Genomic DNA, 23,348 nt, shown 5'->3' with positions numbered 1-23,348 from the left:
ATTTAACCTTCTGTAATTTTATTTTATTTTTATGATTATATCACTGAAACAAATATCTGGGGTACTTAAATAATTGTATATTAAATTATAACCTCTATTATATTTGTATAAACAGTCTTAAAATAATTTGTATACTAGATAATAAGATTAATATTTATTCTTTAAAAACAACTTTGAATAGATTAATTTGTTTGCTTTCTGACACAGGCCAAAAATTGGACCAAGGAATAGAATTCAGATTTTTTAATTTGTCATTCAATGCATTTGTATTGCATCATGCTGCCTCTGCTTGGTACCACTTTGTATAATATTGTGAAAAACATAAAGGTTTTATTTTAATATTCACAAGAAAAAAATTATATTTTTCAAAATACTTTTATATTATCAAAATTAAAATGAATGATTTGTAAAAGTATGCTTGAAGAATGAAGAGTGGTCCACAGGGTTTTCTTTCTCTGTCCTCCTGTATAAAAATTGGAATGAGAGATGAAATATCAGTATACAGCTTAACTAGGCCTATGTTGAGAGCCTTTTGGATTCCTTGAGAGCCTTTGGGTTATAGCTTTCATAAATTAACACTTTAACAATTATGCATGTTTTAATTAGAGACAAGTTATATCTGAATCAGTGAACACTTTGAATTGAAAAAGCCCTTTAAAAACCAGCTTAATTAAATACAAATCCTAAAACTAGGCTAATGAAGTGCAGGCTACTAGGAATTTTTGTTTGTTTCCAAAGCAATTATATATTATTTGGATGGAATGGCATACCTCTTAAAATGTCAGAATGTATTTCAATTATTTTCTTCTGCATAGCTTTTCTTTCTTTGTGCTTTTAGCAAAATTATTTTTACAGAGAAGTGAAACAAATTTAAACTGTAGCCTGACCTATGGTGGCGCAGTGGATAAAGCGTTGACCTAGAACGCTGAGGTCACTGGTTCAAAACCCTGGGCTTGCCTGGTCAAGGCACATATGGGAGTTGATGCTTCCTGCTCCTCTCCTCCTTCTCTTTCTCTCTCTTTCTCTCTGTCCCTCTTCTCTAAAATGAATAAATAAATTAAAAAAAGGAAGCAATAATCTTGCATATTAAAAAAAAAATTTAAACTGTATCCCCTGCAAAAAATGCTCTGATTTCTACTTGATTTAAATAAAAATGAATGGCATTTCATTATGTTAATGAAAGGTAGCAGTGTTGATGTAGAGCAGTTAATTTATGCCATAATGGAGAGACTGGCAGATTGGTGGGAATAAAGGGGTTGATTTACCCTAGTATGATGTTTTTATTTCAACACATCCATCTTCAGAAAGTTATTTTTCAGTGATAAATGAATATACTTTGACTTGACCTTTTGAGACATAAAGAAAAATAATGATGTAGATGTTCTTCTTACACTTTCACATGTTTCTTTGGAAATATGTCAGGGATATTTTAAATGAAAAGAAAAAGGGAAGAGAGAAAGCTTTGCCTTTGCCTTTTAAAACAGAGATGCGAACACTCTGTTGGTGTTCACTTGAAAAGAGAACTAATCAAAGACACCCTGTAAAAAATAGATGAACACAGCTATTAGGTCTTTTGCAATCTAAAGCAAAAACAGTTACTCAGGGAAAACATGAAACTATATAGGTGGTAAGATTCTAGAAACAATATTTGTCAACTAAGTCATCATTTTACAGATGAGGAACCAGAACCTAAGAAAAGTCACACTGTCAATGTAAGGTATTTTTCCCCACCGAGAAGGAAGGAAGAGGGCCGGAACCGCAAAGTGTGGAATAATAAACGGCTTTATTGAGTACAGAGCGCACACCCCACCCAGCAAGGTTCCCTGGCCCCGAAGAAAGAAAGATGGAGGCTAGGGAAGTTGCAAAGATTAAACTGCCTGGCAGATATTTAAAGGGTCCCTCTAGGGAGGTGGAGCTACTATGATGTGGTGAAATTTCACTGGCTGGCAGACAATCGCTTCTTTCCAAATGGTTCCTGGGAAGCTTCCCTTGGCCGGCATGATTGTGGGCGGTCCTAGCCAAAGTGGGCGGGTCTGAGTTCCTACGTCACCATGCCCCATCCACCGACCTTACAGTCAACTTGTTAGTGTTCAGAGTCTTTTGTCGGTTAGCTATGTGCTCAGTAAATATTCTAAAACACTATGTTCCTGTCTTAGATGTTGGTTTCCTGTCCATGTAGCCTGAACACACACACACACACACACACACACAATGGGTATAGCTTCCTACTTCAAGCATCTGCAAATCTGTGCTTGAGGGCTTTCTCTGGTGGCTGGAATATGTAAAACTGAGCATCCTCAACCAGTGATGACTGGTATGGGTAAATACTTCAGTTTTCTCACTATTTATTTATTTATTTATTTATTTATTTATTTATTTATTTATTTTTGTGTTTTTCTGAAGCTGGAAAGGGGGAGGCAGTCAGACAGACTCCCGCATGCGCCCAACCGGGATCCACCCGGCACACCCACCAGGGGGCAATGCTCTGCCCATCCAGGGCGTCACTCTGTTGCGACCAGAGCCACTCTAGTGCCTGAGACAGAGACCATGGAGCCATCCCCAGCGCCCGGGCCAACTTTGCTCCAATGGAGCCTCGGCTGCAGGAGGGGAAGAGAGAGACAGAGAGGAAGGGGAGCGGGAGGGGTGGAAAAGCAGATGGGCGCTTCTCCTGTGTGCCCTGGCTGTAAATTTACTTATTTACTGGTTTTAGACAGAGAGGAAGGCTGAGAGAGAGAAACATCGATTTGTTGTTCCACTTATTTATGCTTTAGATTTTTAAAATGAATTTATTAAGGTAACATTGGTTAATAAAATAGGTTTCAGTTACCCCATCACATAATACATCATCTGCAGCTGCACCACGTGTTCATCACCCCAGGTCGTGTGCCTTGACCAGGTATCGAACCCTCAACCATGCTCTAACCAAATGAGATACCTGCCCCATAGATTTTAAAATGTGAGAACTGCTGACTTACTCTGTATGAGGGCTTATGTAATTTTCTCCCTTGAGATTACCCAGTTTTAGTGTTGAGATGAATAAGCAAACTTTTGGTTTAAAACAAGGTTGGGCATTTTCTAGGCAGGAATTAATGAGGATTGAGGTGTAAGGAAAAGGGGGGTGGGGAGAGAGAGCTTAGAGTCACAGAACTCCGGAGCACAGTGACAGGTAATGGACAGGACGCGTGGAGCAGCATCGCTTACCTACCATTTGCACTAGACTTTCTTAAAAGTTTACCTCAACTAATTTATCCAATTAAAAATAACAGAAAGTAGCAATTATGTTTTTTCACTCTGCTACATGGACTTGTTGAAGAAATGACTTTAAATGAATTAAATAGACTCAGCATACTAACTGATCTAAGAAAATAAAATTATAATAGTTTACTTTGATTCATATATAGGACCCAAATAAAGCCTATAGATAAATTCTATGGATATTTCTGAATTTTTTAAATATATAAAATAATAGTTGATAACAGATAGAGGTCATATATTGTGTGCCAGGCACTGTGCTAAACATTTCATATCATATGTTTAGCAGACAATATAGTTGCCCCAAATTTTTCAGGTTATGAATCATTGCATAGAGCCAAGGGTATAGCCAAGAGAATTAATAAATTGGACAGGAAGTTCATCTCTATTTAAATTCTGAATGTGTCATATATATCAGATATTGGCTATAAAAAATCCCAATTTTTAGTTCCAATATTTAAATCTTATCTCTGGCAACCTCTTTCTTCCATATGGAAGCTTTGTATTTATCCTTTGAATTTTTAACATCAACTATTCATCTGAGGCCAACTTTCATTGGAAACTGGCATGCAAGGGACTGTCACTCACAGTTCACATTTTAAAGATGGAACGGTCTATTTTGCTTTGATTTAATTTTTGACTCCCAGTAGATTCTGGGAAACTAAAGTAATTTATCTCTCAACTTCCTAGGGGATGTTTTAAATTTCAGTAAGCAGCAGCATTATATTAGCATAGACTATTTGGATAAATTTGTGTGAAGGAGATAATAAATAACTAAAATACTTGGTTAAAATCAGAAATGAAACAATTTTTTTCCTGTCATCTGGTGGTGTTTAAATTATGACAGATAGCTCTCTAAAGGTTTAAGTAATGTACGAATCTAGTTTGAGGCTTTTTCTGGCTTTTTCCTATCATAAGGCACATATGCACTGAAATCCACCGAAAACCTCTTTTTTTGAGTGCAAAATACCTTCCAATGTAATGCTGTTTAATAATTAGCATAGAAAATTTTTGCCAGAAGAATGATAAACAAAATAACGCAAACCTGGAATATGTGCCTGTGCTAGTTAGTTGATATGCCATAGTTTTAAAGTGCTAAAGATGTTGATATTACTATGCACTTTCTGAGGAGGGATTGAGGGAATTTTAAGCAATAAGATATATCGCGTAGGTAAATGATTAAGAAGCACACACACGCATGTTTTCAAACACACATGCTTGAACTTACCTAAAGGAGGAGAATTTCACAACACTCTGAAATTCTTTTTTCTTTTTCTTTTTTTTTTCCAAGTGAGAGGAGGGGAGACAGAGAGACAGACTCCCGCATGTGCACCAACTGGGATCCACCCCACGACCCCAATCTGGGGCTGATGCTCTGCCCATCTGGGACCATGCCAGCAGCTGAGCTATTTTTAATGCCTGAGGCACATTCTTAGCGTCCAGGGTTGATGAACTCAAACCAATCGAGCTGTGGCAGCAGGAGTAGGAGAGAGAGAGAGAGAGAGAGAGAGAGAGAGAGAGAGAGGGAGAGAGAGAGAGGGGAGAAGGGGGAGGGGAAGGGGTAGAGAAGCAGATGGTTGCTTCTTCTGTGTGCCCTGACCTAGAATCAAACCTGGGACATCCACATGCAGTGCTGACACTCTACCACTGAGCGAACCAGACAAGGCCTTTCTGTAATTCTTTATTTTCACCTATTTTGAAACCTGGAAGAGTTTTGATAAATGTGGTCACGTATATAATAAGGGATAGTCTTCAGTTTTAGCAGATTGGAGCGATTAGCTCAGCTACCACAAGTTCTTATCACATATGAACTGGGAAGGAAGAACTTGCTCCTAATAGAGCATAGTCTTTATCTTTGTTTCTCTAACACAGCACAGAGAGAAGTTGCTAAGGTTGTTGTAGAATGAGTGTGGTCTTCTCCCTTTGTTGGTTTTAAGACCTCAAAATCTCCAGAGTAAAAGAAGGAATTCAACTCATACTTTTGCATTTTCTTTTTTTTCCTAAAAATATAAATGAGAAGGAGAGAGAGAGAGACAGACAGACATTGATTGCCCTGACTGGGGATCAAATTGGCAACCTCTGAGTATTGGGACGATGCTCTAAGCAACTGAGCTACCCGGCCAGGGAATGCATTTTCTTTAATTACACCACCTTAGGACATTTAACTTTTATCTTAGGACATATAACAGTTTCATCTTTTAAGGTGTATTAGCACAGAATTGATTTTAACTAAAATTCATTCCTATAAAAACATCAGAACGCCCTGGCCGGTTGGCTCAGTGGTAGAGCGTCGGCCTGGCGTGCGGAACTCCCGGGTTCGATTCCCGGCCAGGGCACACAGGAGAAGCGCCCATCTGCTTCTCCACCCCTCCCCCTCTCCTTCCTCTCTGTCTCTCTCTTCCCCTCCCATAGCCGAGGCTCCATTGGAGCAAAGATGGCCCGGGAGCTGGGGATGGCTCCTTGGCCTCTGCCCCAGGCGCTAGAGTGGCTCTGGTCGCGGCAGAGCGACGCCCCGGAGGGGCAGAGCATCGCCCCCTGGTGGGCAGAACTTGGCCCCTGGTGGGCGTGCCGGGTGGATCCTGGTCGGGCGCATGTGGGAGTCTGTCTGACTGTCTCTCCCCGTTTCCAGCTTCGGAAAAATACAAAAAACAAAACAAAACAAACATCAGAACATGGAAGTTGGGCTGATTCAATGTGAATTATCCAAAATTCCTAAACATTATCCTTTATTCCAACCTCATTAAAATTGGTTCTTGATATATTTTGGTGCTTCAGTGATTTGAATCATTTGATTTTAGATTTATTTAATGTAACAAAACTATACTCATCTTTCTTTTTAGTACTAACAAGTAATATAAAATACTTTCATTGAAAATTATTTAGACAAATATAAATGGAAATACATTATGTCTTGTTTCATTGGAAGCAGTTAAATTTTTTAAAGTCCTATTTTGATTTTGATACATTATTTGTACTATTAATTGAAATAACACATTAACATGACATTTATGTATATTCTAATATTAATTTTTTAGTGTTTTTTTCTTTATCAATTTCAATTTATATCTATAATTACTTTGTATTTGTTTCAGGTGCTAGACAATTACTATATATAGTTTACCAAATGTTACACCTGATATTTTAGTACTCATCTGGGACCACGCATAGTTCTTACAATATTTTTTACTGTATTCTCTGTGCTGTACTTTACATCCCTGTGACTATTTTGTAACTTCTTAACCCCTTCGCCATTCACCCAGTCGGTCCCCCACCCTCCTCCCTCTGGCAACCATTAGTCGGTTCTCTGTATCTATGAGTCTCTTTTTATTTTGTTTGTTTAGTTTTTTCTTTAAATTTTATACATAAGTGAAATTATATGGCATTTGTCTTTCTCTGACTGACATTTCACTTAGCACAATACCCTCCTGGTTCATCCATGATAAGATTTCATTCTTTTTTATGGCCAAGTAGTATTCCACTGTGTAAATGTACCACAGCTTTTATATCCACTCATCTACCGATGGGCACTTGGGCTGCTTCCATATCTTGGCTATTGTAAATAATACTGCAGTGTGCATAGGGGTGCATATATTCTTTTGAATTAGTGTTTTGAGTTTCTTCAGAGATATATCCAGAAGTGGGATAACTGGGTCATAGGCAGTTCCATTTTTACTTTTCTGAGCACCCTCCATACTGTTTTTCTTAGTGGCTGCAGTAGTCTGCATTCCCACGAACAGAAACTGCATGCATTCAATGTATATTCTTATATAGCAGACTAGTATGTATTTTTATATAGCAAAGGAGATGGCTATAATGAATGTGATAGGGAAGAGCATTACAGTTTCATCAAATTATGATTTTTCTCAGGCTTACGTTTAATGTTTTTTTCTGAGTCAAAGAATTCTGATACTATCTAAATAAAAGCCACACTACAACAAATCACTGCAATTTTTTATAAGGAAGTATGATGAACTGAGACTGGAAAATATTTTTATATGTTTATATAAATTCAATGCCCTGTGAATGTTTCCATTTTATTTCAGCGTCATATTGCCATATAGATAGACTGGGATGACAAGTTAAGTGCACAAATACAGTTTCCCCAAATCGTTACATAGATTTATCCTTATTAAACTTGGTCAGTTGAGCTTTACTGTTAAGTAAAGTAAGGAAATAATGAAATGTGCATGCTATCAATGCAAGTTGTGAGGTTTGGGAAAGTAAATTGCATTTATAAAAAATGTTTCTAAGCCAAAAGCGATGTCATGTTTACTGGAGAAGAAATTTTGTTGTAAAGTAGTGGGTGTAACCAGTTGCACATTCTACTGAAATGTGTGTTCTCTTATTAAGATATGACAGTCAGTTAAGCTCTTGTATTTGATTAAGTGCTTTTCTATAAAAAATTAAACTTGTGGCCCTGGCCGGTTGGCTCAGTGGTAGAGCGTCGGCCTGGCGTGCAGGAGTCTCGGGTTCAATTCCCGGCCAGGGCACACAGGAGAGGCGCCCATCTGTTTCTCCACCCCTCCCCCTCTCCTTCCTCCCTGTTTCTCTCTTCCCCTCCCGCAGCCAAGGCTCCACTGGAGCAAAGTTGGCCCGGGTGCTGAAGATTGCTAGGATGGCTCTGGATGCAACAGAGCGACACCCCACATGGGCAGAGCATCGCCCCTGGTGGGCGTGCCAGGTAGATCCTGGTCAGGTGCATGCGAGAGTCTGTCTGACTGCCTCCCCATTTCCAACTTCAGAAAAATACAAAAAAAAAAAAAATTACACTTGTATTTTTCTTTGCATTTGTGTTTGGTCTTGTAAGAAATTGATGTCATATAAAAAAGCGAGTTCTTAAAAGTAGAAATACAAATTACCCAGTTAGAAGAAGTATGAATGTTTGATATGTAGTATTATAAATATTTTGCGACTAATGTATTTTTGTAGAGTTTATTTAAAAGGAAAAAGCCAACTTTTGGAATTGTATGTATTTCAAAGTCTAGAAAGCAAAACTGTTTGCAACATACATTTTCAATAACAGTTTAATAAGCAATATGGATCTTCTAAAAGAGGTAAAAGTGTTTATATAAAATATAGTACAGTAATAAGGGGAAAACATTTGGAAATTCTTAAACTCAGTGTTTTCTATATGTTCATTATTATTTTAATTTTTGGCACAGTTTATCTTTTTTTTTTTTTTTTTTTTTACAGAGGCAGAGAGAGACAGGGACAGACAGACAGGAATGGAGAGAGATGAGAAGCATCAATCATCAGTTTCTCGTTGCACGTTGCGACTTCTTAGTTGTTCATTGATTGCTTTCTCACATGTGCCTTGACCGCGGGCCTTCAGCAGACCGAGTAACCCCCTGCTGGAGCCAGCAACCTTGGGTCTAAGCTGGTGAGCTCTTTGCTCAAGCCAGATGAGCCCGCGCTCAAGCTGGCGACCTCAGGGTCTCGAACCTGGGTCCTTCTGCATCCCAGTCCGACGCTCTATCCACTGTGCCACCACCTGGTCAGGCTGGCACAGTTTATCTTAATAGAATCAAAATACTGTACTTGAGTTAAAACTAGCATTTCTTTTTCTTTTTTTTTATTATATTTTATTTTATTTCTTTAATGGGGTGACATCAATAAATCAGGATACATATATTCAAAGATAACATGTCCAGGTTATCTTGTCATTCAATTATGTTGCATACCCATCACCCAAAGTCAGATTGTCCTCTGTCACCTTCTATCTAGTTTTCTTTGTGCCCCCCCCCCCCCCCCCCCCCGTAACCACCACACTCTTATCAATGTCTCTTAGTCTCACTTTTATGTCCCACCTATGTATGGAATAATGCAGTTCCTAGTTTTTTCTGATTTACTTATTTCACTTTGTATAATGTTATCAAGATCCCACCATTTTGTTGTAAATGATCCGATGTCATCATTTCTTATGGCTGAGTAGTATTCCATAGTGTATATGTGCCACATCTTCTTTATCCAGTCATCTATTGACGGGCTTTTTGGTTGTTTCCATGTCCTGGCCACTGTGAACAATGCTGCAATGAACATGGGGCAGCGTGTGTCTTTACGTATCAATATTTCTGAGTTTTTGGGATATATACCCAGTAGAGGGATTTGCTGGGTCATATGGTAGTTCTATTTTCAGTTTTTTGAGGAACCACCATACTTTCTTCCAGAATGGTTGTACTACTTTACATTTCCACCAACAGTGTATGAGGGTTCCTTTTTCTCCACAGCCTCTCCAACATTTGCTATTACCTGTCTTGTTAATAATAGCTAATCTAACAGGTGTGAGGTGGTATCTCATTGCAGTTTTGATTTGCATTTCTCTAATAACTAAAGAAGATGAGCATCTTTTCATATATCTGTTGGCCATTTGTATTTCTTCCTGGGAGAAGTGTCTGTTCATGTCCTCTTCCCATTTTTTTATTAGATTGTTTTTTTTGTTTGTTGTTGAGTTTTATGAGTTCTTTGTATCTTTTGGATATTAGGCCCTTATCTGAGCTGTTGTTTGAAAATATCATTTCCCATTTAGTTGGCTGTCTGTTTATTTTGTTATAAGTTTCTCTTGCTGAGCAAAAACTTCTTAGTCTGATGTAGTCCCATTCATTAATTTTTGCCTTCACTTCCCTTGCCTTTGGAGTCAAATTCATAAAATGCTCTTTAAAACCCAGGTCCATGAGTTGAGTACCTATATCTTCTTCTATGTACTTAATTAAAACTAGCATTTCTTTATCATAATTTACCCTCTTCTGGCACTGTAGTTGATATTCTTAATCTCAAGTTTAATTAATAAATTATCTTTAGCTGTCATATGTGACCATGTGTGACACATAAGAAAAAGGTTTACTAATGAGTTTAGTCCACTAATTCAAGTACCATATACCAAGTGTAGTCCTAGACACAAGAATAGTTTTATATGATTGATCTCTAGCCACTATTTTACCTGAAGGATAGGGATAGGTAAGTTTAACTTATTGTGTGTCTGTCTTGACAGAGTAGTATGTGCACATAAGTATTTAATGAATGTTTGAAATGATATTGCTGAACTGCTTGAAATTTAATACAGTTTCACCTTGTTTTCAGCACCTTGCAATTTGTAAATTTAAGCCAGCAGTTGGCAGAAAATAAAGTCTAAAATGGAGTTAAACTTATTCACTATTTTAACTTTTGATGGACTCCACATTCCAAATTCAAAATTGTCCTCTAAGTATAAATTACAGGGTTGTAGGAGGGATCAATACACTAGTAATTAGATTTGGGTCTCAGGTGAATTCAGAAGATTTTTTTGCTTTGTATTTACAATGAGTCCTGATTTTGCATTTTAACTTTCTTACAAAACTAATTCTAGAAATAATGCTTCAGTAACTGGAGCTTACATGCATGTTAAAATGCTCTAGCTGCTTAATTCTTTTAAAAATCATTAAATGTTAATTTTAAAAGTTTTATTGACTTGATATAAAATAAATTTAAACTCATGGATTTCATTCAGTGTTATGAATTTTATGTCCTTATATTTATCTATATAGTGTTTGGTTTGTTTGGTCTCTAGAGAGACATATATTTTATAGCTCTTTAGTCTCATGGTATGTTTCTCACATCAAAAAAAGAAAAAAGAGGCTGATTCTGTGGCAAATAAATCTGGGAAACAAAACAAGATCTATTTTCCTCTTGGAGATTTATTCCTTTTGAAAATTTATAATGTCCATTCACACCACCATGGCTCTGTGAAGTCCTGCTGCTGAGAAGAGATCTATTTAACTTTATGGTTTATTCTGAAGTCATGACCATAGAATACTTTTGCCTGTGTAACCCTTATTATTGATTCAAGAACTAGTATATTTTGGGGGAACGTGCTGTGAGAGGCATTCATCTATTTTTTCCCAAGTAATTTTCTTAAAATAATTTTTGTATATTGTGTTTTCTTTTAATAAAATTTTAGAGTGTCCATATTTATAAATAACCAAAAGGCATAGAAAATGCAGTTTTTACATAGTGCTCACATTGCAACTGAAAATCTACAGAACATGAACTGTATTTTTAATCACATCAGGAGATGAAAGAATATAGAATTGATTATTTTTACATTGCATAGATCTAGCCTCACAGATGAAAGAAAAAAAAAGAAATTTAAAATTCCCTGATAATTGTTTTACTCATTCTTTCCATTTCATTTTCCTCTGGAACACAATTTATGTTCATAATTTTATTTATGACATATTTTGGCAACCTTGATGGTTAGAAGAAATGTCCATATACATTTAGTCCTGAAGAGCCGACACATGCATTCACCACTTTGGTAGAAATTGAGATTATTAGTGTGTTAGATAATTTGATATTTTTTTGCTGTCTATATTCACAGTTACTTTTGATCCCTTATCTGAATCTCATGAAATAATTTCTGCCAATACTGATAGCACAGATATAACATTCTTTAAGAATAGTGTCAACACCAGATATATATTTTTTTGAGAAGTCATGTTTTCAGCAAATTATTAACAAGCCACTTACCTAACATTTTTCTTGAGTTGTCTAGTTTATCATTTTATGGTTGAGGTGTGTGTGTGTGTGTGTGTGTGTGTGTGTGTGTATAACTTATTTGCACTATGAATTTTTTATGTTATCTTGAAAAATTGTTCTCAGACTTACACTGAAATCTTTCACCGTGATGCAAAATGTGCTTTTCTAATATCACTGATATAGTGTTTTAATATGTTCTTAGAAAATATTGGCTAAACTTATGGAGCTTTATGGAATATATAGTAAAAAGAATATTATGAAGGGTTTACTAAGATATGAATAAAAAGTATTCAGTACTTCATTCTGTATGTTTTTATGTTTTACTCAAATCAATTAAGCATTCTTTTTCATTTTTTTATAGAGTAATGAAGTTGTCTACTACAATGCAAAGGATGATCTCGATGTGAGTATTGAAAATTTTACATTAAATTCCAAGTTGAATTTAGTTATACTAGGATGATTGGCTTTACAGAATGAGCTGACCTAGCAAATTTTATATTTCAGAAAATGTTTGATAGCATAAGGAAAGTACCAGTTAGTGCTTATGTGATCCTTAATGACTTACTATTGGCATTTTCCTAAGCAGAAACGCCATATTTCTCTGGATGTGAACTCAACTGCACCCTGTCCAGACCTCATTCCACTGCACCGACTTAAATTCTCTCCACTCCATTAGCATTGTTAACAGAGACTTATCCTATCTATCTCTGTATCCTGACTTCTGTCACCACAATCACTAACTATGTCTGCTCTGACCTACACTACACACACCAGGAGAATGCAGTTATTTCAACTATAGTGTGAATGACATCCTGGAAGCTGAGCAACAGCTGGCCTGCTTGTTCGATCTTTGAAGACAATTTGGTGCTTAATATACCTTTTTAAATGAATGTCTCTAATGTACATGTTCAAATGACTTTAGAACATGGATTATTTTAATTTTTTTATTTTATTTTTTTTATTCATTTTAGAGAGGAGAGGGAGAGACAGAGAGACAGAGAGAGAGAGAGAGAGAGAGAGAGGAGAGACAGAGAGAGAGAAGGGGGGAGGAGCTGGAAGCATCAACTCCCATATGTGCCTTGACCAGGCAAGCCCAAGGTTTCGAACCGACGACCTCAGTGTTCCAGGTTGACGCTTTATCCACTGCGCCACCACAGGTCAGGCAGAACATGGATTATTTTAGGTCAAATAAGTTACTTCTAATATTGCCACATTTGGACAGATTAGGAAGATAATTTTATTACTTAATTTTCTTTTTTTGTGTGATAGAAAGAGAGAGAAAGACAGAGAGAGGGACAAACAGACGGGAATTGAGAGAGATGAAAAGCATCAATTCATCATTGCGGCATCTTGGTTGTTTGTTGACTGCTTTCTCATATGTGCCTTGACGGGGGAGAGGGGGGCTATAGCAGAATGAGTGACCCCTTGCTCAAGCCAGCAACCTTGTGCTCAAGCCAGTGACCTTGGGCTTCAAGCCAGGAACCTTTGGGCTGACACACTCAAGCCAGTGACCCAGCCCTCAAGTTTCAGAGCCTGTGCTCAAGCTGGATGAGCCCATGCTCAAGCTGGCGACCTTGGGGTTTTAAACGTGGGTCTTCTGCATCCCAGTTCTATGCTCTATCCACTGTGCCACTGTCTGGTCAGGCTATTACTTAATTGTTGAGGAAACATTTACAAATTATAAAACAAAATTTATACATAAGGTTTTTTTTTTATTAATTTTAACTAATTGTGTAACATGGATTCAAGTGTCCCACTCAATATAACACCCTCACCTCCCACCTGTGTGTCCCTATTTACACCACTTTTGCCCCCCTCCTCCTCATTTCCTCCCCCCTTCCCTCTGGGATTTGCTGTCCTGTTATCTGTATATCTGTGTTTATATATAATTTCACTAATCCCTTCACTTTCTCTAAATTCCCATGTATTTGAGTTTTGTCATCAGGAAAAAATATTCATATACATTTATTTTTATTGAAAGTATTATTTGAGGGCCTCCTATATTTTAGGTATTCTTCTAAGAGCTTGGTGTATATCAATGAGAAAAAAATTAAATAAGTTTACCATAATTATTGTTTGTTCTCACACTTTTTAATCTGAATCAAAAATATATATTACTAAATATATATTACTATAATGATTTATATTAATTTATTTAAATGAAAGTATTAATCTTGTACTAGTTTTGGTCTTCTCCCATACAAAAAGGTCTCTAATATTACTGTGGGTTATAATTATGTCAATAAAAATGATGCATTTTCTTTTTTAAGGCCAGGAGTTGAGCCTACAGCAAAATAAATAAAAATACTAGTAAAAGCAAAATACCTGTAAATTTAAAACTTCAAAATGATGGTCATTATTTAGAGAAATTATTTTCACTTATTTGTCTGTTAACAACAGTTCTGGAATAAGAGGCAAAGAGTTTTGTGTAGTGGAAAGAGCATTAGAAAAGGAGTCAGAGACTTTGTTTCCTGCCCAGTACTGTCCTAAAATTGTAGTGATTGATGAGGTATTAAAACCTGTTTAAATTCAAACTGTGTCTCACATCTGAGACATGGTACAGTTGATTAGGTGATCCATAAATTTCATGTCAGTTGTGCATATTCTTAGAATCCTGCTAAAATAGTCAAGTTTGGTGGAATAAGGCTGTTTTGAGAATTTGTAAAGAACTGTAAGGTTATTACATACTTCATTAAAAGTTTTTATGGGGAAGTTCAAAGTGTTTTAGATATGGTAATACTATTACTCTTGTAAACCCTTAGACATTAAGTAAAAATGAACAATGTTTTATGATTAGCGTATTGGTTTGGCTATTTAGTGAAACCTAAAGGAAAAGTGCTGAAAACAAGAAAAAAGTTTGTGTTTCATGAATTATTCTGTGTACAAGGTCTCCATGGTAATTCTCAATTATCTCTCATGTTTTCTGCTCTCTTCAATATAGCTTTTCCATGTTATGGTCCAAGAGTGATGCTTCAGTATCCACAATGATTCTTGCATTCTAGATTACAGGAAGGAGGCAAATGGCAATGGAGTCATTCCCTTTGTCTGTTGGAGCCTGTTTTAAAATTTGAGCACATCACTTTCATCGGCACCATTGTCCACAATTTACTAACTCGCCTTGTAGGGTTGCAGGAGGATATGGAATATAATCAGTGGATAGGCGTGGACCCAAATATAGAGTTTTATTACTAAGCAGAGAATAGGGGGAATACTAACTTGGAGATAATTAGTTTCTACAAATATATTCAGATTGCTCTTCTTGACGTATTGAAATAAATGTCCAAACCCTACCCACTATGCATTACTGCTATCATCTAAATATAGCAGGTTCGTCAACATAAAACTGAGTAAAAAACTGTCTTTTATAGCAAAATGAGTATAAAATTATTTGCTGCATTGAGTATTTTTTGGTCTTAACGTATATTTTGATCACTACAATCCAACTGTTTTTTAAGAGAAATATTTACTATCTTACAGTGAAAGAAAGTTAAGACATGTCACACTTTGTAATTCTACTTTAGCATTTTCAGTGGTTAACAATTTTTTTGAAGACTGTTGCTTATTTGATGAAATCAGTCTTCAATGGATGATGAAATTTACTTACCCTCATCAAAAGTTTTGCATTATAGGTAGATTTTATTGACTGACATATTCAAAATTTTATAAGTGTCTTCTTGATATTTTATGTATCAAATGCTCACAAATCATGCCATCTCATTGTTTTGATTTGAATTGGCCTACCGTCATGTTCTTGTGGTGACTTTTCTATATACCAGTTTAAATGTATCATTTTCTCAAATTTCACAAAGCCATACCCATTATTAAAAATTGATGATTAGAGATGATATAATGTATTTTTATCATCTCATTCATCAAAGCCTAATATCTAATAAATAAAAGCCCTAATTGGGATACTAGATATTGAAATAACACTACTACTTAATAAGTTTGTACTCATATGTTTGAATGGTGATACAAATATCTGAGATTTAAATTAAGTTTCTATCTTAAGATCTTAAGTATTATGCCTCCTTAAGGAAACTAGCAGATTGTATACCTCGAGCCTTGGTTATCATTCATTGTTCTCCCCAAGTTCTGCATCAGCCGGTGCAGGTGTCTTTATCTGTGCCTATTGCTAGTGGGAGAGTGGGCGTTTTACATATTTCCCAACTCTCTAACATCAATTATTCTCTTCCCGTCTCCATGACCATCATCCAAGTTTAAACAGTATTCTTAAATATTTATTTAACAGCTATTGAAATGGTCTCTTATGCTTCTAAATTGTATATAGATTTAATAATATACATATTTAGTATATAAATATTTCTAAACATTTTATGCATTTTTCCTCTTTCATTGTCAAGATCTTCAAATCAGTTATCATTGCCTTTATTTGGTATTTAAGACCCTGAAGAAACTTTCCTAGTTTTTTCTAAGCCAGAATGACTTTTGTAATGAAATGGAAGTTTCTTCTTCTTGGAGGCACAGCCAATCTTTATAAGTTATTTCCTTAGGCCCTTCTCTTGAGTATAAGTACTCACAGCAGCTGGCATAGCTTGTGTAACAACTAGTACATTGTAACCACTCACTAAGATTTTTTCCAATAATTCAGTGAATCAAAGTTAAACTAGAAGTTTCACTTTACATAAATATGAAATGATTGAAGAACAGCAGAGTCATAACTACATACTCCCATTTCTTCTCTCCATACTTAACCTCATTTTTAAAGAGGCTTGCACTGGCCGGTTGGCTCAGCGGTAGAGCGTCAGCCTGGTGTGCGGGGGACCTGGGTTCGATTCCCGGCCAGGGCACATAGGAGAAGCGCCCATTTGCTTCTCCACCCCCGCCCCCCCTTCCTCTCTGTCTCTCTCTTCCCCTCCCGCAGCCAAGGCTCCATTGGAGCAAAGATGGCCTGGGCGCTGGGGATGGCTCCTTGGCTTCTGCCCCAGGCGCTAGAGTGGCTCTGGTCGCGGCAGAGCGACGCCCCGGAGGGGCAGAGCATCGCCCCCTGGTGGGCAGAGCGTGGCCCCTGGTGGGCGTGCTGGGTAGATCCCGGTCGGGCGCATGCGGGAGTCTGTCTGACTGTCTCTCCCCATTTCCAGCTTCAGAAAAATACACAAAAAAAATAATAATAATAAATAAATAAATAAATAAAGAGGCTTTTTCACCACCTGATTTCAGCCTAGACCTGTGTGAGTCTCTGCAGTACAGAAGATTGGAAATGAAATACACACCTTGAAGAAAACACGTGTCCTTAGCAAACGCCTGCTGTTAATCAGAAACCATACCTGTATCATTCTCTGCCCTTAATCTACAGATCTGACAGCAGCATGAAAAATTCCTTGAAAGGAATCTGTAGCATTTGACTTTTTCTCAGCCTTGAAATTAGATAATCTTAATTCTGAAGAAAGACTAAATAGTTCTCTCTTTATTTAAAACTAATAAAATAGAATCTATCCAAGAGAGGAATCCATGAAATATTCAGGAACTGCAGAGTAGAAATACTGTAGTATTAAAAATACAGAGGAAACATTTTTCTCAGAAATAGTGTTATTTTAGCCTGACCAGGCAGTGGCGCAGTGGATAGAGCATTGGACTGGGACGTGGAGGACTCAGGTTCGAGACCCCGAAGTCGCCAGCTTGAGCGTGGGTTCATCTGGTTTGAACAAAGCTCACCAGCTTGAGCCCAAGGTCACTGGCTTGAGCAAGGGGTTACTCGGTCTGCTGTTGCCCCATGGTCAAGGGACATATGAGAAAACAATCAATGAACAACTAAAGTGCCGCAACAAAGAATTGATACATCTCATCTCCCTTCCTGTCTGTCTGTCCCTATCTATCCTCTCTCTGACTCTCTCTCTGTGTCAAAAAAAGTGTTATTTCAGATACTTCAGGAAAGATAAAACCAACATTAAATGTGTGCTGAATGTCTCCAAAAAGAGCCAGTGATGACTGAAACAAAATTATCAAAACCAAAACTGCTAAAACTTAATTCCATTGGAAGAACTAACAAATTTGACAGTGCAAATTACTAATGGATGATGCACAGAGGAAATGGGAAATCCTCCTAGATTCTCAAAAAGATAAAAATAATAAAGGGGAGAAAAGATAACATATATGAAGGAAAAAATACAGAGATGTATACCATTAAGTCATGTGTTACAAAGATCAAGTGAAGCATATGAATTGGAAATATGTATTCTAAGGTTGAATGGAAGACAGCACCGAAGTCTTAATCTGTAGCTAATTGTGGATTTGGAAGGCCCACAGAGTTTCTTTCAGGCAAATCTTTTTTTTTTTTTTTTTTTTTTTTTTTTTTTTTTTTTTTTTTTTTTTTTCATTTTTCTGAAGCTGGAAACCGGGATAGACAGTCAGACAGACTCCCGCATGCGCCCGACCGGGATCCACCCGGCACGCCCACCAGGGGCGGTGCTCTGCCCCCCAGGGGGCGATGCTCTGCCCATCCTGGGCGTCGCCATATTGCGACCAGAGCCACTCTAGCGCCTGAGGCAGAGGCCACAGAGCCATGCCCAGCGCCCGGGTCAGGCAAATCTTTTTTAAACATCAACACATACCAAAAACTTACTCAATGATATTCAAGAGGACACTTCTATGAGATAACTAAGTATTTAGTTTTACCTAGAATAGTGGTATGCTTTAGCTTATGAGTGGACTTTGAAAACATGTTGCTGAAATTTTCCCAGCAACTGTGAATCTAAATATACAGCAAGGCCAGATTCAACTACAGATCCATTTTGCTATCCTGGTGCAATGTTAAGAACAAAATGAGTTTGAATGAATGCATTTGGATTGATACATTCTCCAGCTGGCCACAATTTCACTACTCCCTGTTGTCCTACACTCAGCCTGCTTCACACAGCTATCTACACAACATAAAACAATAATAATGCCTTAAGATAGTACAGGACAGAATCTTTAGAACACCAGTATTTAACCCTTTGAGTAGTACGAACGTTCTTGTACGTCCTCACTCAATGGGTTAACAAAAAACTCACTATTCAAAGGGTTAAAGGAAGGTGACAGCCAGAAGTGGGTAGTGTGAAATATGAGTAGCTGGTGATGAAGACAGAGTATTTTTTATAATAGAAGTAGATCATACAAAGAAAGGAGGCCATGAATTTAGTTACTGATGGATTCAGGACTAAATTTGGAATCTTCTGATTTCTGTTATTCTTCCATATTTATTGTGATGGTCTATCACTCAGTTAAGATTTGAATATAAAGAATGATATATTGATTTTGTTGATTGTAATGATGATACATGGCCTCAGTTAAAGGTCAAACAAGTATTTAAAGGAGATCAATTATCCCGTTGGAGTGTAACCTTTCTGTTGGCTCATCTGAATTAGTCAGTTTGTGTGGGGCTATCCGGCTGTCAACTTTTCAAGGACTTTGATATAAGACAATTTTTTAGAGTCATTTTATTGTATCTCTGCTACCCTACTTAGATCAAGCTATTTACATTCACTTTGTGGGTATAAAAATAAATACTCAGTGACAGCCAGATTTCGCTAGAGCAGTGGCTGAAGTAAGGTGTAGAATTAATGTCCCTTAGGATCGTGTCATATGATAAAAATTTTATGACTGTAGTCTTTTAGACAAGTTTTCTTCTTGAAACTTAAGAATAAAATGTATGTATAACTGGGCTAAATGATTTGGTGAGCCACAGTTCTCAGGGGAGGATGTGAGGCACACATTCTTCCCAGAAATTTAAGTGATTGTTTCTGTGTCCACTGTGTAGTGAACATTAAAACAGTCTCTCTTCTGATCACCTGACCATGATATCCTTCAATTTTCTCATCAAGTGTAAAGTATTTAAAAACAAATTCAAATACTACCTCTTCACAAAGTTTTCTTTGGTTTTCCTAGATAGCAAATGGGATTTCCTGCCTTTCGGTGTTCTAAACAACTTTTTCACATTTCTGGCCTTAATAGTATATGATACTTTACATTGTAGCATTTGATGCAGGGATAATCTCTATAAAATATTTAGCAACTTGAGGTAAGAACTTTACTTCATCTCTTTGTTTAAAGTAATCGTTCAGAATAATGTTTGTTAAATTGGGTAGGTGTTTGTGTTTCAATACTATATTATTTAGGCAGCATCTGTGAAGATTTGTTCACCTTTCAAAATGTTGTTATATTTGCAAAGTAAACTGAAAACCCCTTGCAATGATGGAATTGAAATGCTCGTTTCATTTCAAGTTTGAGTAGAAACAAAAGAGGAATGGCAAAGCTGGCTTTTAGGATGGACTATATTAAGATTATAATGTGAACATTGTTTTCTTTTGTTCAGTACGTGGGGCAGACTGCAGAGGAAGGCAGCTGCAGAGGACCTTGTGTCCTCATCTCTCATCTGCCCTTCCTCTCAGGGACCTTCCAATGGTCATGAGGACTGAGGGCAGTGTCAAAATAGACAATGTGGCTTCCCATTTGCCTAAAACTGATTCAGGTTGGGAATAAGTAATAGAGTTAGTATATTTATTTGAAATTACTACAAGTGATTTAATGTCAGAATTTTTGATTCTAAGTCTGAACAGATCTGATCAGCTAAGTTATTATGAATCTCGTGAAACACGAAATCAGACTTATTGTATTACTCTGTCAAGCTAAAGATCTGAGTCATCATATAATTAGAGTAAATAATAGTTGTTGAATTTTATTTCCGAAGACGTTTCAGCATTAAAGTGGGTATAATATTTCAATGTAAGATTTTTATTTTTTTTTTACTTTTTATTAAGAAAAATATTCTAAGTATACTGTAGCGAAGAGTGAAATTTGTTTCCATACTTGCTTTAGCTAATATTTGCTTTAATATTTTAAAATAAATTATAAATATGACATTGTACATCTAAATATATGAATGTACAACTCTTTTTATTCTAAATAGTAACAAAGCATGCATGTATAATCACTGCATCCATTGCTATACAGAAGCGATAGTAGAGATAGTAGGAAATGATAGTTAAGAGTTGTATTCTACAGTGCCACTGCCTGGATTTGAATCCCAGTTCTGCCCTTTTCTAGATCGATGATATTGACCAAGTCGCATCATCTCTCTGTGTTTCATGTGTTTGGTGTGTAAAATAAAGATGATAGTAGTAGCTACTTCATACAGTTATTGTGGAAATTAAATTAGTTAAACCATATAAAGCATTTAGACAATTTTCTGTCTCATAGTAATAAAAATATATTTTAAAATAATAATTATTAATATTATTACAATAAATTTAAGCATGATTTGAAGTGGTTTTAGCTCATCATAGAACAAGTTTGTGTGTATGTGTTAACAATAATGAAAGGTTAATAGATTGAACTAATTTTCATTTCGTTATGAATATAATTCTAGAATTTGTGTTATAATCTTAAGACAATGCAAAACAACATAAAAACTCAAGTAGAATCTTCAGAAATATTTAGAATGAAATAAACGCAATGTGAAATTTGTCTTGATGTCAGTGTATGTTTTATATATCTAGATTTGAAAGAAAAATGAAATGTCAAAATAAAATGGAAAAGAAAAGCAACTAATGCAACAATTATTTATGAAATTCCACATTTAAATTTTACTTTGTTTTGAAATTTATTTAGGTTCTGGGCTTAGTGTTTTAGAAACATCTGTCTCAGTCAGTTTTAGAATGCCTCCAGATTGGTGAAGCGTATTCCCGAGCAGGCTTGAGGTTGCACCGTTAATTCCCAAAGCCAGTAAAATGAATGCAGATCATTACAAACTCTTATTAACCTAATTCCAAGATCTATGTTTCTGACTAAAATTCAAATGAAGTAAGTTTAACTTTAAATTTCCAAGTCGATAATTCAGTTGATATATTTGCTACATTTCATTTTATTGATCATGTTAAAAATTTGACCTGCCTGGGACTTTTGGCTAGTCTGCTAGATTCCCTTGCATGTTTATGTTGCTATATATTTTCTTTTTTTTTCTTTTATTATTTTTCCAAAGTGAGAAGCAGGGGAGAGGCAGACAGACAGACTCCTGGATGCACCCGACAAGGATCTACCCGGCATGCCTACCAGGGGTCGATGCTCTTCCCATCTGGGACGTTGCTCCGCTGCAATAGAAGCCATTCTAGCGCCTGAGGCAGAGGCCATGGAGCCATCCTTAGTGCCCGGGCAAACTTTGCTCCAATGGAGCCTTGGCTGCAGGAGGGGAAGAGAGAGACAGAGAGGAAGGAGAAGGGGAGGGGTGGAGAAGCAGATGGGCGCTTCTCCTGTGTGCCCTGGCCGGGAATCGAACCCAGAACTTCCGCACGCCAGGCCAACACTCTATCGCTGAGCCAACGAGCCAGGGCTTGTTATTTATTTTCTTAGCAAAGTCTTGTTTATGTTAAAGTTAATTCCAACATAATGTCCTAACTAAATACTTTTTTAAAAGCCCAATGTTTAAGGATTTTATTTTACTTCATATAAATAAAAAAACTTGATTCAAAAGGGATATGCATCAGTGATGAAACCAATTCTAATTACTAAAGAAAGAATCAAAGTCTAGGTTTCCTTTTTTTTTTTTTTTTACATCTTGTATTATGTAAAAAATATCAATGTAGTATGGCTCTGCTAATGCTTGATGTTGAATCCACAAATAGATGAGGGCATAGAGATGGAATGTTAATTGCTTCTGTATAATAACAGGTTTAATCAGAGTTGCTTTTTGTGTGTGCATCTAAAATAAATGATTTATTTAGTAGGAAGTAATTGCATTATGTATCATTTAAAGTTCACACTAATCTTTTGTAACGTACTATTATTTTAATGATTTTCAGGTAAGACAAGAAAATCATAGTAAGTTTAATTCACACACAGGCTCTTTGATAGTGCAGGGGACTGAATGTAGTTCAGTGAGTGCACCCACGACAGGGGCAGGGTGTCGCTGTGCTGTGCTGTGCTGTGGGCACCCACGGCAGGGGCAGGGTGTCTCTGTGCTGTGCTGTGCTGTGGGCACCCACGGCAGGGGAAGGGTGTCGCTGTGCTGTGGGCACCCACGGCAGGGGCAGGGTGTCGCTGTGCTGTGCTGTGGGCACCCACGGCAGGGGCAGGGTGTCGCTGTGCTGTGCTGTGCTGTGCTGTGCTGTGGGCACCCACGGCAGGGGAAGGGTGTCTCTGTGCTGTGCTGTGGGCACCCACGGCAGGGGAAGGGTGTCTCTGTGCTGTGCTGTGGGCACCCACGGCAGGGGCAGGGTGTCTCTGTGCTGTGCTGTGCTGTGGGCTCCCACGGCAGGGGCAGGGTGTCTCTGTGCTGTGCTGTGCTGTGCTGTGGGCACCCACGGCAGGGGCAGGGTGTCTCTGTGCTGTGCTGTGCTGTGGGCACCCACGGCAGGGGCAGGGTGTCTCTGTGCTGTGCTATGGGCTCCCACGGCAGGGGCAGGGTGTCTCTGTGCTGTGCTGTGCTGTGGGCACCCACGGCAGGGGTAGTATGTCTCTGTGCTGTGCTGTGCTGTGGGCACCCACGGCAGGGGCAGGGTGTCTCTGTGCTGTGCTGTGCTCTGGGCACCCACGGCAGGGGCAGGGTGTCTCTGTGCTGTGCTGTGCTCTGGGCACCCACGGCAGGGGCA

General features: G+C 37.5%; 1 protein-coding gene across 10 annotated transcripts in view; it reads left to right on the top strand.

Moving 5' to 3' along the window:
- The window catches only part of CACNA2D1 (calcium voltage-gated channel auxiliary subunit alpha2delta 1), a 587,655-nt gene that overhangs the window by 340,494 nt on the left and 223,813 nt on the right, over positions 1–23,348 (top strand). For all 10 annotated transcript variants that reach the window (XM_066354417.1, XM_066354423.1, XM_066354420.1 and 7 more), the window contains exon 5: positions 12,125–12,166. In XM_066354417.1, coding sequence (XP_066210514.1) covers positions 12,125–12,166 — 42 coding nt within the window. The remainder of the gene's footprint in view (positions 1–12,124; positions 12,167–23,348) is intronic.

The sequence above is a fragment of the Saccopteryx leptura genome, chromosome 12 (genome assembly GCF_036850995.1).
Source record: "Saccopteryx leptura isolate mSacLep1 chromosome 12, mSacLep1_pri_phased_curated, whole genome shotgun sequence".
In the NCBI taxonomy this organism is placed as follows: domain Eukaryota; kingdom Metazoa; phylum Chordata; class Mammalia; order Chiroptera; family Emballonuridae; genus Saccopteryx; species Saccopteryx leptura.
The sequence above is the reverse complement of the archived record's forward strand: the minus strand, read 5'-3'. Positions and strand labels throughout refer to the sequence as shown.